At 45.0% G+C, this 14,896-nt stretch overlaps 2 protein-coding genes across 2 annotated transcripts; one reads left to right on the top strand and one right to left on the bottom strand.

Moving 5' to 3' along the window:
* Positions 1 to 1,477: 1,477 nt before the first annotated feature.
* On the top strand, positions 1,478 to 9,835 carry LOZ57_001811 (uncharacterized protein; the record flags this gene model as incomplete). Its single annotated transcript, XM_049250893.1, has 14 exons — positions 1,478 to 2,186; positions 2,257 to 2,410; positions 2,462 to 5,138; positions 5,192 to 5,353; positions 5,417 to 5,567; positions 5,624 to 6,204; positions 6,256 to 6,356; positions 6,415 to 6,611; positions 6,662 to 7,225; positions 7,285 to 7,336; positions 7,384 to 9,473; positions 9,537 to 9,593; positions 9,683 to 9,728; positions 9,793 to 9,835. 14 exons carry the CDS (start codon positions 1,478 to 1,480, stop codon positions 9,833 to 9,835), a joined length of 7,584 nt encoding a protein of 2,527 aa, XP_049110477.1.
* A 971-nt stretch (positions 9,836 to 10,806) lies between these two features.
* On the bottom strand, positions 10,807 to 13,557 carry LOZ57_001810 (uncharacterized protein; the record flags this gene model as incomplete). The annotated part of the gene is made up of 12 exons (XM_049250892.1): positions 10,807 to 10,893; positions 10,947 to 11,088; positions 11,147 to 11,190; positions 11,263 to 11,452; positions 11,517 to 11,562; positions 11,619 to 12,100; positions 12,156 to 12,273; positions 12,325 to 12,672; positions 12,734 to 12,772; positions 12,826 to 13,179; positions 13,295 to 13,431; positions 13,496 to 13,557. The coding sequence occupies 12 exons, from the start codon at positions 13,555 to 13,557 to the stop codon at positions 10,807 to 10,809; spliced, it is 2,049 nt and encodes a 682-aa protein (XP_049110476.1).
* Positions 13,558 to 14,896: the final 1,339 nt, after the last annotated feature.

Raw genomic sequence — 14,896 nt, 5'->3', positions numbered from 1 at the left:
ATTCTTCTTCTGAATTGAAGTCATAGTATCGTGACTTTGAAGCCTTTTGCCCATGTCCTGGAGGGGGTACATACATAATTGCTCGAGAGCCCTAACTGTCGAGTTGAAGCCAATCGTAAGATGCTGTGTTACATCAGGAAGTGAAGCTGATGATATGGCACGAACGTTATGGATCAATAGTCGTCGACGTCTGCGCGCCGTCGAGCGTTTCCCATGCGATGGGGCCTTCGCATTCCGCCGTTCTGCAATAGACACATTGGTACCTTGATTAGTTAAATTGACACGTTCATGTTGTCCGAACTGATTAGGACTGCCTGTACTCAAAAGGTCTAGCACGATGGCCTCTTGCATGGGTACTTCGTAAGTACTCCGTACTGGCGCGCTTAAGAAAAAAAAGGATTGTCGATGTCATCAATGATCAGACATCTGGTCTGGGCCTCTTGGTCCCCAAAAACCCGTTCGTTAGTTAACTTTTATTAACTGGGATTTTCTAAACTTAAATTAGGACAAGTTGCAAAGTTACAATAAAGAGAACAGATTTGTCTCTAAAGGTTGTTATATAGGCCTATGCGGTATGGAATCCAGATTTCTTGTTTGTGGTGGAAGGTGCTAGCAGGATTTCACAAATTCTACCAGCCTGCCTCAAATGAGAAGCAAAATTCTGTCAACTAGCTTCAACCGCAGGTTAGCAGTGCAAGTTTTATGGTTGGATGCATAACTACATGTAGGCGTGTATGTATGTATGTAGATAGAGAAGGCCTGATGCTACTTCATGTTTTGAAGTCCGTCCTGCATTAGATTGAGATGATGGTGGGTGAAGCAAAACTCCGTATATATATTTACCTAAGTTAGCTAGCTGTCGTTAACTACCAGGTAGTTTATGTCACCGGCGAGTGCTGTGCTGACTAATCCGCGCTGTCAACGGGAAGGACTCAGGCAGAGCCAATCACAGTGCGGCACACTGGGTAGCTTGCAAGGTTTGGCCAATGAGGAGCCTGCGCCAGATAAAACAGATAGCAGCCTGCTTGCCGGGCAGCAAACCTCCACACTATCCATCACATCATCACTTGCCCTCCATCTTGCGTCCCGCAACCAGCACTCTCCCCTCTACCTGCTAATTTTGCCATTTTTTTTGCTTGCCCTTGGCGGATTCCTTGTTGAGTCGTCGTCCCCAAGCTCCATAACGGATTTCACCCTTGCTGCACATTTGGCGATGCCCAGAAACCCAGTGATTTCCCAACGGCGTTACTATTACTCTCAAATCCCTTCCGCCCACACTCCCACTGCTCTTGGTTTTGGAAAGGAACAATTAAATTTCTGAAACTATGCCTAGATGACACAATAGCTTCCGCAATCGCCCTTTCCTGATTTTCTGGTCCAACGGTTCCGCCAACGGGCGCAACCGTCGCAGCCCCAGGCCAGAGCCTCCTTACCCTCGGCATCTTTCATTTTTTAAATGCTCTAATCAGAAAATGCCATGGCAGGTTCACCTCTAGATACACTTAGCTCTGCTGCTGTCAGAGAAGCCGGAGAAGTTGAGTCGCCGCTGCTCCCGAACGATTCTATGGAAGATACAGGACCTCGCTCTACGCGAAAACGACCGCGCCTTGATAGTGGGACCGGAATTGTTGACCCCATCACGATGCTCCCTCGTGATGCTGCCAATGAGGACGATGATCAGACTCATTCTATAGGCTCGAATACAATTGCCGGCTCGTGTACCGCGTCGCCCGAACCTCAAGCCCCCCAACGACCCTCTAGTAGGGTAACCATTAATGTGAAGTCACCCACTATGCCCAATACTCACACACTAGCTTCCGGTAATCACCAGGGCATCAAACCTCAAGCTACCGATGGTTCATATGCTAGATCGAATACTTCCCCACGAGCTCAGAGCCGTTCCTCTCCTAGGTTGATCGCCGGAAACACCACAGATGCACTTGCTGTCTCGTCTCCCTCGCCCACACAAAGTGTTCAGATTGAAGTTGCAGAGGTGGAAGATATGGATCAAGATCCAAGCAAGTCGAATTGGAAAACACTGGAAGAAGCGTTGCAAGCGCCCTCTATTCCCGGCCAGGTCATCCAGCCTGGGCAACAGTTTATTCCAATCGAACCCTTCCCTCGTATTCAAGGACAACTATACATGCGTGAAACAATAAATGATATTCGTAGTATGCTTGAACGAGGTGAGTTCTTCCAGCTCATATCCTCACCCATGTAAACGACTTCCCACTAACAGTGTTTTCTAACTGATAGGACATTTACATGATGCCCCCATATTTAGTGTGCTTAAACAGTGGCTCGACCAGTGTGTGATTAACTCCGAGAAAATGACATATGAGATGTTTCTTGAGGACCGCGACTTTTGGGAAGAGATCCCCATGGTCATCGAAGCTCTCATTCGACGCGAGTAAGGCCCGACTACTCTCAACAGTTATCTTTTATACTGATCCAATAATAGGGTAGAGTTACTTCCAGACAATGGGGACAACCCATGGCAGTGCATGCAAAGTTTCTGTGTCTCTTTTGCAAAAATCGCACTGCACTTCATACAATTGGATATCACCATATTACGAAGCTACAAGAATGATTCCAATTGTACATTAGACCTTGTTTCGAAGACGTATTGGAATACTTTGAGTTGGATTCTTCAACTCGAACGCACCCCCTTTTTCAAGTCCATGGAGAAGGAATACGGCCCGGATATCACCTGTCTCCTGGCTCGCATCCTAGATTCTATTTGCCAAACGAATATTTTCGAATATGTTTCGGAGTTCGCAACATTGATACTGGAAGCATTATCCCAGTGGCCGACTTTAGCACTCCATTTCGCGCACGCTCTATTAGTTATTCATAATCTAGTTGAATCTGGTTATGAAATGAGAAAAACTCGGCCGAACAGTGAAATTCAGATTGGACCGATGGCATTTGTCAACACAATAGATCAAATCTATAACTTTATCCGCACCATTGACCTCAAATACCAGTCTCTTATTGCCAAGAAGGCTGCATGGATATCAGGCGACATCAGTGACATGGTACTTTGCTCAATTAGCTCTATCTATGCAAATATCTGTGCCTTTGATCCTCAGCTGGGGATTCAGATTGCTCAAGATTTGCAAATTGAATATCCAAACGCCACACCTCCTCAAGATTACTCACAAATTATTCGGTTTGGCTGGAAGTTCAAAATTTTAAAGCGATATATCACTGATGGCCGAATGGAATTACGTGTAGTTGGAGTGGACACAATGCAACAAGAGCTTGTAACTTTATGGAAAACTAGCATGAGTGGCAATCCTTCAAGCATTGACTACCCAATTACAAAGTTCCTGCTCAGATTCCTCAGGAGCAATAAAATTGTTGAATATCTGGTTGGTGTTGACTCACATCCTCAATTAATTGCTCGGAGTGGGAATATAGTTGGGTTCCTTGTTGTTACCAATACATACACAAATCAGGATACCGACATCATCTGGAAAACAGTGACAGAGAGTCATGACCCTCATACCATTTCAGAAGTATTGTCAATGTTAACCCATACATTCACTATGCATACTCAGAAATCAGCATACCTTTACATTTTCGAAAAACTTATCAAATTACCTTTGACTCAGTTTGATACTCAGATGATGGAATTTTGTGAACAGCTGCTGAGTAGCTTTAGGGCAAGATATGGGAATAGAGGTCAGAATGAAACGTCTATGAGTATTGTACCTCTAAGACTCTGTGTTCATTTGATTCAAGAAATCACTTCTGTTCAAGCGTCATCAGAACTGAAGTCACAACTTCAAAGATTTGCTAGCCGCCATCTCCACCTGCTAATAGACCATGGAATTAGCAATTCTGATAAGATGGAACTGTTTTCCCTTTGCATGAATGATATTTCAGAGATGAATGAGCTTGCTGTTGGGAGCATAAATGCACTCGTTGCCTTGATACCCTCTTTTGATACCAAGGACATTCACCAGCTGGCTTTAGAATTCAACTTCACCCATTCAGTTGTGGCCGAACTTGCACATACACTTCATTCCAAAACACCAGCTTCTCCCCACAATCTAACTCCACGAATCCAGCTCCTCCTACAAATAATAGAGCGGATCCCAGAAACAATTACAGCAGAGTTAGCTGATAAGTTGTGGGAGAGTCTTCTGTCCTCCAAAGCTATCGGTGATCAAAATCAGAGTTTTGTGTGGGATAATATGTCTAGCTGTGTATCGAAATGTGAAAAACCAAATCCTTTTCTTGAGCAATGCATGAATGAGTATCTCCCTCTTATATTGCCAGAAAATTTCACTGCAGATATTCTTTCATTTGCAGAACAAACTGTCAGCTATGACATCCGCTTTACTGACCCAAAGCTCATCAAGGAAGGTGAGATTATAAGAGTTCCTGGGATGGATAGGATTTGGCATATAATCCTCACTGTTCCATCTGCACAGATTGGAATACAAGCTATTAATTTTGCAATAGAGGTATATCTTGACCATCCACTCATACAGAGAGCACCAAAGTCAGCAGCAGAGGCTACTCATGTCTCCTTAGTTGATTGCTGTATTGATCAACTTAAGGCAGCTGCCAACAGAGATCAGGTTCCTACTTCTCAGAGGGTGGACGAGACAACCAGCAAAGCACTGGCAGACGAGCTAAAGTTCAGTCGTTCGCTACTATTTTTAAGGCAACTCCTACATGGGCTGCGAACAAGGCCACAATACACTCCACCCCATGGTAGCCCACCTATTCTTCCCTTGAGAAGTGAGGAAATCAAGGGAAATATGATTGATATCCCTTACCAAGCCTTTAGCGGAAGCTCTCAAACCCAAATTCGCACAGTACAGACCGGCGACCTTACAACTCTGGTCGAGCTTTCGCAAAAGCTTTCTCGCCTAACTGGCTTCTCCAAGTTTACCATAATTACTGGCGGAAGGTTTCTTGATCTGGCTAGCAATGGCAACCGAACTCTACGGGAATTAAGAGTGCCAGCCTCAGGATTACTTATTATTCGGAAGAGTGCCGATTCTTTGGACATATCCTTTGGTGGTAGGAGACAGTCCTTAACGCTTGTTGATTCCGAAGTGTTAAAACATTTCAACGACCTTTATGATCTTCTCAGCTTGGACGAAAGGCTATCAAAAGACGTATGTCAATATACTTCCAATGTATACTAGGAGGCAACTGACTGTAGCACTAGATTTTCGACTTTTTAATTATTTTCCCCCCGCAGCAGCGAGCTCGAGAAACTGTCCGATCCTCGGACGTTTCCGAAGCTGATATGTTCCCTCTCAAAACGCCCTACAAACTCCTATATCTAATCAACTCTCTCCTTGTATGCATTAGAGAAGAAGCGCTGGAGGTAAGTTAGCTCCCCACTACTCTTTATTTTGAAAGGTGAATTAATAAATATTCTTTGAGTAAGGCCAATCCCGATCAAGATTTTATAAATCGTAGTATCTGCAATCTGGTTACCTTTCTTCTTCGTTCTGAAATGCGCGACGCTTTGGACAACGGTCACTTAAAACTGACATTGGCTTGTAATTTTGTCGAATGTTTATTAGCAGCACTAGCAGGTACTTTTTACCAGTTCCCTCTGATCCTGACAAGGTGCTGAATCATATTTCTTTAGTCAAATCAACTGCAGATAGCTCAATACCTTTCTTCAGTGACCCGTCTGGTCTAGTTGATTGTATTACAAAGTTTGCACTACCTGGGGATCTTACTTCACCCTGTGCTAATTCCACTGTCCCACAATTAATATCGAATTCTGTTGCGGTGCTCCTAGAAGCATCCATGCATGATCGAAGAGTTTGGGATGCGTTTAGGGACAGTGCGAGAATGGAGGACATTATTCTATCCCTCCTATTACAAGACCCAAGGTTGACTCTTCGGCAAAGCATTGCTGGAATAATTTTCACCCTATGTGGAATGTCAACATCACAAAAGCAAGCGCTGAAAGTATATCCAAAGGATTCCAGAATCTCACATAAACTAGAAACAACCACTGGAACCGAGGTGATCAGGACATTATGGAACTGCTTGAATTCACTGATTCCTCGTATCACTGAATTTCCCCAGAGCTCTCAGCAGTTTTTCGAAGTCTCACTAGTTGTTTTCCAAACCATTGGAACCTTACCACCGGGAACTCTACCTTTTGAAGACTATTTAAGACAATGGGGTGAAGTTCTCCTCTGTCATCAAAGTCATGAAGTGAGTTGTCTGTTTTCCGAACGAGACACAAGCCCTATTGACAGTGATTAGTTTGTGGGTCGTGAAGTTGTCGATTGTATTGTTTTGGGAATTGCTCGCCTCCTTAAAAAGTGCTTGGAATTTTCACCGTCCAAGACTGTTGGCAACACAAGGTAATACCGCCCGCCATAAGAATTCTGAAAATATCATCCAGCTAATGGTACCAAAAAGCCTTATGGAGCAGCTCTTTAACACATATCTGTTTCCAAATTTGTCTGAAAACGTTGATGGAACACCCATTAACCCAGTTATACCTGTTATGCATACCGGAACTCGCCAAGAAATATACAGCGTTCTCCTTCTACTGTGCGATGATGTAGATAGCTGTGGGCAAATGCTCAAGATGGTGGAGGATGTCATCCCGCCAGGTTAGTCTTATTTCCACTTCAGCAATTTTATGATGCTTATCTCGACATAGATTATACCCACGAACCCAACTGGATCTTTGATCGCTATAAAACTATTCGATCTCCTGAAGGATATGCCGGCCTCAAGAATTTGTCTAACACTTGTTACTTCAACTCTCTGTTTACTCAACTTTTTATGAATGTTGATTTTCGCAAGTTTATGCTACAAGTCCCAGTCACCGGCCCCACCTCAAGCCAAAGACTCCTCGTTGAAACTAAGAGACTATTTTCCTATATGCAAAACACGTGGCAAAAAAGTGTGGATCCGTATGCTACAGTAGCCGCTATCCGAACCTTCGAAAATGAGGCGATCGACATAAATGTTCAGATGGATGTCGATGAGTTCTATAATCTTATCTTTGACCGATGGGAAAGCCAGATACAATCACCAGAAGACAAGCAAACGTTCCGCTCGTTCTATGGTGGTCAACTTGTTCAACAAATCAAATCTAAAGAATGTGAACATATTTCAGAGCGACTAGAGCCTTTTTCGGCAATCCAGTGTGATATCAAGGGTAAGAGTGGGCTAGAAGATAGCTTGAGAGCTTATGTGGAGGGGGAAATGATGCAAGGAGGTAAGTTTATCTGCAAAAACCTCATAACTGCTCTGTTATTTTACTTACTTTGCAACCAGACAATAAGTATTCATGTACTTCTTGTAACAGGCATGTTGATGCAGTTAAACGGTTTGTTTTTCTCGTCCCAATTCCTTGGTAAAGCTAACATGAATCAGAGCTTGTTTGAAAGATATCCCTGATAACCTGATTTTTCACCTTAAAAGGTTTGATTTTGACGTTATCTCTATGATGAGAAGCAAGATCAACGATGAGTTTCATTTTCCAGAGCGTATCGATATGGCCCCATTCAAAGTCGAGTCTCTCAGTGACAACAGCACTCCTGTGAAAGCAGATGTATTTGAATTAGTGGGCGTCTTAGTTCACAGTGGCACTGCAGAGTCAGGCCATTACTACTCCTACATAAAAGAACGTCCTTCTCCCAACAAATTTTCTTCCTGGGTGGAATTCAATGACGCGGATGTTAGCAGATTCGACCCGTCAAAGATCCCAGATCAGTGCTTTGGAGGCATGAATGATACATATCACGGCCCTAATGTCGGCCAAGTTCGTTTTGGCAAAGTGTGGAATGCTTATATGCTTTTCTATCAACGTGTAACCAGGATCGAGACCGGGCTACTTGAATACCAACCAGCCTTGGCCGATGCACCGGTTTCTATACCTCTTCCTTTGGAGATTGGAAATTTCATTGCCATGGAAAACGAACTGTTTCTTCGAATATACTGTCTTTTGGATCCGTTTTATTTTCGCTTTATCCTGGGACTCGTTCAAATATCGAGAAAATTAACTTTGTCTACGCGACCCCTGAAAACTATCCAAAAAGCTATGGTATACACTGCTCTAGATACTATTGACCAACTTGTGTCGAGAACCAAGGATGCTCCTATGCTAGAACCCCTTTTTTGCGAATTAGATCTGGCACACGAAGAAAACCCTCATGTGGCGTTCTTAGTTCTCGAATGGACGGCTAATCGGCGCCCTGCCTTGCGAAATCTCCTTTTGAAGTGTCCGAATCCAATTGTACGCTCTGGGTTCTCTACCTTGATTATAACTTCCCTTGCGCGTCTGAAGGATCGGTTAGCCGATGCAAGTCTTGAGCCTATTAGAGCAGCACGCTATACGCAACAATATACAGTTGTGCTTGAGAATGTTTTGACAAACCTTCACCAACTTTGGGGTACGATCCACCTCTACTCTCGAGCCTGGGATGAATACTTTCAGCTCGTTATCAGTATTGCCAAATTTGGTGAGCTGGAGGTTGAATCGGTTCTGGAACATGGATTCTTATTGAAGTGCTTGGAGATAATTTGGCTGGACAAAGAAGATTCCAAAGATCTCAAGTGCTTGTACGTCAACTACCATCGGCTGGTGGAAAAAGGCCGAAAGTTTTCACAGGTCAAACTTTTGGAATTGCTTTATTTATTGGTTAGCTGCCTCAATTGGAGGCTATCGCCCACGTCTGAGCAGCAATCACGGATTTGTCGAGAAGGGAAATTTTCAATGACAATCGACGAAGCGGATTTGATCCTTCCCATCGGACGGCATAAGGAATTAGTTGTCCTTCAAAAAATCATTGAACAACAATCTAATCCTCCTGTGATTCGACAGCTCATCAAGCTACTAGTCGAACTGCCGCCTTCGCAGAGGTTATTGGAAAATATTTGCCGGGCAATTGAGGAAGGGCTAAACGCTGAACCCTCAAGCTTTACAGTGCCTTTTCTTGAAGCCGCTATGATATTTTGTGAATATGCACCCGACGCAGATAGCATCCTAGGGCTTATTGACTTTGCAATCAAAGGTATTGAGACTCTTGACGATGCGGGCCGAGAATACCTTGCGTTTTTGCAAGCACTCTTATCTTTGCAAAACGAGAAGATCGGCCATGAAGAAGGCTGGTTCTGCGGTGTTGTTCTTGATCGAACTTCAGAATGGGCCCCTGCGTTGCTCATGTACGAAGATCGGTGCACACGTAATAACACCTTTGAACTTCTGCAGCGGCTTTTATTCTCAAAAGAGGTTGAGGAACTCCCAGATTCACATCGTCAATACTACCGAAATATTGGGAGAGATCTTGCCCAGGCCTGCGCAGAAAAATTACGCATCTTATGTGTTGAAAGGCCCTCACCGCAGCAAAATATTGATTCTCGACTTGTCGAAGCTATCAATCATGTCCTCAACCATTGTATGGATACATACTTTAATGAGAACGACAGTAATGAAGATTTGGAATTTTTGCAACAGGGCACAGGTAAGAGCTCTTTAACTACACCTTTGCATTGTCAGCATATACTAACGGAAGGGTTTACATCAGCTATATTGAGCGTGGTTGAGCAGATGAGCGTTGAAATCCCAGAAGATTTTGTATCCGGTATGTCTCAGGTTTTTTTTTAGGAATCACTTTATTTAGTGATAAATACAAACTTCATTTTCGTCAGTCAGAATCTAACTTTCCTCCAGATGCATGGGAGGATAACTCAATGATGGGCAGCGATTCCGATATTGGGTTAGCTGGATCACCTTGAAACGGGCCCGCCCTTGATTTACTCTTCGACTCTGAAGTCTCCTAGAAGCATCAAGGACACTGGCGTTATATTGGAAATCGACCTATAGACACTTTCATCGGAATGTGATAAGAAAGGATTGGTAAATCCAGGTTTTAAACGGGGCAATTGCGCGTTGATTTCGATTCCTTCCAAAAAAAGAAAAAAGAAATACTCGAAAAGGCATATTTCTGATTCCAGGGCTTCGTTTCATAGTTTTTTCAGCGTACAATGAGAAGACGAAGAATGCATGAACATGGCGTTTCTTTCCTTGGGTTATGTTTCTTCGCACTGCCATCCTCCTTCTCCTCAGAATAGGACATTTTGCATTACAATATGGTTTGGTGGAAACTGTCCGCCGACATCCACTGTTTTACCCCCTTTTTTTGTTTTTTGAAATAAGGCATCTTTGTTTTTCTCTGGGTCATATGGTATCTTCATGTCTAAGCGAGCGGCTGTCGGTTTATAAGTTATTGATAAATTCTTGTATTCCATGTTGGTGGTGTTTGGTTGCCAATAGAACATGTCTTATGGTTGGAACTTGGAACCAGACCATTAAAGTACATTATAATCTTCTTCTCACTGAGCCGTGAGCCAAATAATAGTACACAAAGCAAGTCTGTATGAAGTCAAGCAAGCAACACCTCCAATCTGAAATACTGCTAGATTGAGTGAAAAATATATAAGCCGAGAATAGATATCATTCATGTGTGTATATGTAATAGATGAAGTATTATGAACCGAAGGCACTTCAACATTAGGGCGGGCAAAGAACTTATATGGCGATTCTGGTCTCTAGTGGCTAATCGATTGTGAAAATAAGCAGCACTCCATGCACATAGTAACAACAGCGCTTCTTCAACTCCAAAAACGCCCAAGTAAATAGCAGCTATTACCATTATAGAACGCTCAAGAGATCTAAAATTTCAGTGACTTTTGTGTGAATCAAAATATAACTCACTTAAAGAAAGAATATTAAGTGACGTTAAAATGCAGAGAGTGGCAGTAAGTGTGATGAGGATGTATCACGGAATGCGAATTTTATTGAGTATGACGCCGGCTAAGCCCGTGGCCAATCTCAAGCCTAGCATCCTCTTCACGTAGACGTTTCTCGCCGGGTAAAATGATCTAGAATATGTCAGCATGAAAGGGACCGAAAACAGAGAATTCGAAAAACGTACGGCGCGATCAACTTCGTATGGTAAACCACGATGTTTGCCTCGAATCATCATAGCACAAATCACTAATTTGCCCAGGATGCCGAATTTACCGGTCAATGCGGTGTTTATGGTCGGGTGGCTGATGCTGAGGCCAACATTACCGCTATTTGCTATCCATCAGTTTATTGCAAGGCGCTTGTATAGAAGAAAGGATCACGTACTAAGCGGAGATGACTTCAAAGAAGACCGAAAACATGTTGAAGTCCTAGGTGCAATGTTAGTGTGGATGCGGCAAACCATCAAAAACGATTCAAATGAGTCGTTAGGATTCTCTTACCGGATCACTGCGGTCGGCAATACGACTACCTTCGGTAATAGCAAGCACAAATACGCCCAAGAAAACATACCACAAATCAAAGGCCAGCTGCATTTTAATGTGAACTCCAAGATACGATGTACGTTTGACTTCTAGAAGTTCTTCCGACTCATCAAAGACGCCTAAGGATGATTCCTCGTATGTATTGGTTCTAAATAATTTGTAGTCAGTGGGAGTTTGCGGATAATTTCCGAGATTCGTGGTTCAAAACTCACCCTCTTACACTGAGAGCAATTGGAAATACGGAAATATACATCATCACTAGGCTAGTTAGAGCTCATTCATTATCCTGGCAAAGGATACTTTTCGCGACTTACCCATCAAACTAAATTGAGCAGCAGGATGGATTTTTGAAATAGCAAAGGTGGATGTCCCAGTGGTACGCGCAGATGCAGTCTGGAACAGTGCAGCGCAGAACCGATGCCAACCAGAACTGATAGCCGTCACTTCGGGATAATTAAGATCCAGGATGAGAAAAAGGATGACATCAAAGCCATTTATCACCACCAAACTAGCAAAAAGAACCCAAGTTACCTTGCTTGGGAAGAGCATAGTGTAACACCGTCTAGGGTGATCTAGTAGAAAGTTCAACGGTTCTTTAATGGCGGAACCTTCGGGGGCCAGCTTGAAAGCTATCCAGATAGTTAGGCGCAGCATGCATGGATAGGCAGTGTTTCCAATATATATTAGAAACGTCATCCACAGCATTGGGAAAGTTGAGTCCCGAAAGCGGACCATAGAATCTGGCGTGAGAGTATAACCAAGATTATTAAACGTTGTCATAGACGAATAGAAGCCCCTTGAGATATTGATCAGACGTGTGTTACTCCCTGCAGATAAGTGGACTTTCTTACCACCAAGTGAGATTGGTTGCACAATCACCACGAACATAATCTCGGTATTTTTGTGGAGAGTTCCATATCCATGCAACTAGGCCTATGGCTCCAATAATGTGCCAGATCACATAGTAGCCTATGATAATCAGCAAAGCAGTCCAGATAAGAGAGAGAAAGCGTAACTCACCGCCGGCGATCTTAAGGAGTAGCCTTAAGCTTCGATATTCAATGCCACCAAGCTCCTCCTTTTGCTCTTCGGTTAATCCCAAAAACTTGGAGTTTCTTCCAATCGTTGGAGCATACGAGAGATAAGGTAGTTGTTGTGCGTTCGTCGCTTTGGAAGAGGTTCTGCTAAGGGCGCCTCTAGATCTCGATCGCGACCGAGATTTAGACGTGCCTCCAATGATGAAGGCGGATGATGCAGCATGCTCAATAGATGCCGCGCGGGAGAGGAAGCTCTCCATCGTTGGAAGTTTGCGGAATGTATCGGATGGGCCGGCAGCGCCTGCGTCGTCGACACTTTTCGACATATCCGCTATCAATCAATATTAGAGTGAAGTTGCACTCAAGATGAATTTCCAGATTTCTGGTCTTACCTTCATCCTCATCCTCATCCACTTCTTGAACCCGTTGGCCTGCTCCACAGTCAGTCCGAAATGTTTACCTGTGGATGTGTGGCAATACCGACCTCTCTCAAACTCCCTTGGGCCGGGAATTCTAAGTGCCTTTCCACGATTCGGCTTATCGAATGTGTCTGAAGAAAATGTGATGTGCTGAGGAGCACCTCTCTCTGCCGTATTGTCGACTGACGTTGTCTGCTCTAGGGCGGGGGCTGGGGGGTCTGGTACGGAGGCGCTTGTTCTCTCAGCAGCAGACCTTTGACGTAGAGCACTCCAATTGACATCCTCATCGATCGGGTCAGGGCGCAAGACTCTGATATTGTGCGAAGTTGTCGTGTCGTCGCTTTTGACGGCTTTGGAGCTTTCCACGGAGAGCAAATGGGCGCGTGAGCGCTCAGACGAGGGCAGCCTCGAGAAACGAACTGTAAGGTAGAAGAATTAGATATTTAATATGAAAAGCCGTTGTTGTTGATTTTCTCTGCTTTCTGTGTTGGGGGGAGGGGGGGAATGGAGGGGCAGGGTGAGAGAAAGAAGTACCTATATCCTTGAACTTCTTTTCAAACCAATACAGCCGCACATAGACCACAACAACATTGACAAAGCACATATTCCCAAGCATGGGGATAAACCAGACGGCAATTTGCTGGTAGAGCTTCATCTCTTTGAGATCAACACTGCGGATGTCAGACCTGAGCCACACAGAAGACCTATCAGCTACGCGGTGAATGTTTAACATACGTGTTGAGGCCAGTGACAGTGGAACCGCTGACAGCCTGGAAGAAAGCATCGATCCCACTCATGTTCTTCACTGGATACAAGATAATGGTGCCCACGACACTGAGCAGGAGTATGTAGGCATCTGGCTTTTGCAATACCAATCAGGCCTTGTTCCTAGTGCGATAGACGCGCTGATACAGGGACCATGAAACAACTCACAATGTATGCGAATGAAGTTCAGATGGGGCATATGAAACGATGGAGACCACATCTTTGCGACGTCTTTTTTTCGCGCAAGCAACACGCGATCACAGCGCTCGGGGCCAACACAGACACAGATGCTGAGACAACAGGGCCTCGGAGTCCGGCGTTGCAGGGCGGACAGCAGCAGATGTTAAAGATACGATAGAGAAGTCATGGCGGTCAACAAGCAAAAGCAGAAAGCAGAGGCGGAGGTACTGCAGAGTACTTGGGGAGGGAAATGAATCGAGGGGGAGATGAAGCGGACAACGAAGATAAAAAGAAGGCAAAAATGCGCAAAGAGGGGCGAGCTAAGCGGGAGCTAACTAGGCGCAGGCGCTGGGAGGATGTCTGAGTCCCTTTGGCTTAACTTTGCAGGCGAAATTCCTGGTGTCATGTCGAGGGCATCCAAGTTTGGCACGAGGATGACCGGGCCAAGCGGCGGTGGGAGCCAGTGCGCTGAAAAATTCTAAATCGCTGCTACATACTCCGTACATACGAGTTCCCGGCGCATGCTTTTGCCTTTTGCCTGCGACGGGCGCCGGGCGGCCAAAACTCCGACAGCTGGACGACGCAGAGACAAGCCCGGCGGGCGTCGTGGATGGTGCTGCCAAGCGCGCAAGGAGCCGGTTCCTCCCTGCGAGCCAGCGCTGAGATTGGGGCGGCGGTCCGTTTCGAAAGAAGGTTGGCTGCAAAGGCAAATATCAGCCACCATCCATGCGACGATGGCGCCCGGTGCCTGACTTTGCATGCTCCCGCAGCACCCCCAGGCCTACCGCCTCGCCAATGGCAGCACCCTGCCTGCACCACATGATGGCGTTCGTCCCTCACAGCTTCAGCTGGCAGAGCTGATCCCAGCCTGCCGAGCTTACTGGTTAACTAGTTAGTTACATAACTACTCGACAAGCCCGTCTTTCGCCGCTCTTCGACGCAGGAAAAGCTTGACTGGCCGCGGCGCCCATGCATTGGTGCATCCGCAATTAACCTCTGTCAGCTCGCGCTTGTTTCAGTGGGCCGGGGATGGATCTGAGAAAAAGAAAATAACCCAGTATTCCATCTCTCGGAAACGTTGTCTGGCCAGGATGTCCACTGTACACGTCCATGGGATCTAGTTAGACACAACGCCGGGCCACTCATCCTTCGTTTCACAGCCGACCCTCGAAGTGGTTGCATAGTTAACTG

The sequence above is a fragment of the Ophidiomyces ophidiicola genome (assembly GCF_022830035.1).
Source record: "Ophidiomyces ophidiicola strain CBS 122913 chromosome Unknown scaffold_4, whole genome shotgun sequence".
Classification (NCBI taxonomy): domain Eukaryota; kingdom Fungi; phylum Ascomycota; class Eurotiomycetes; order Onygenales; family Onygenaceae; genus Ophidiomyces; species Ophidiomyces ophidiicola.
This window is presented reverse-complemented; position numbering and strand designations above follow the sequence as displayed.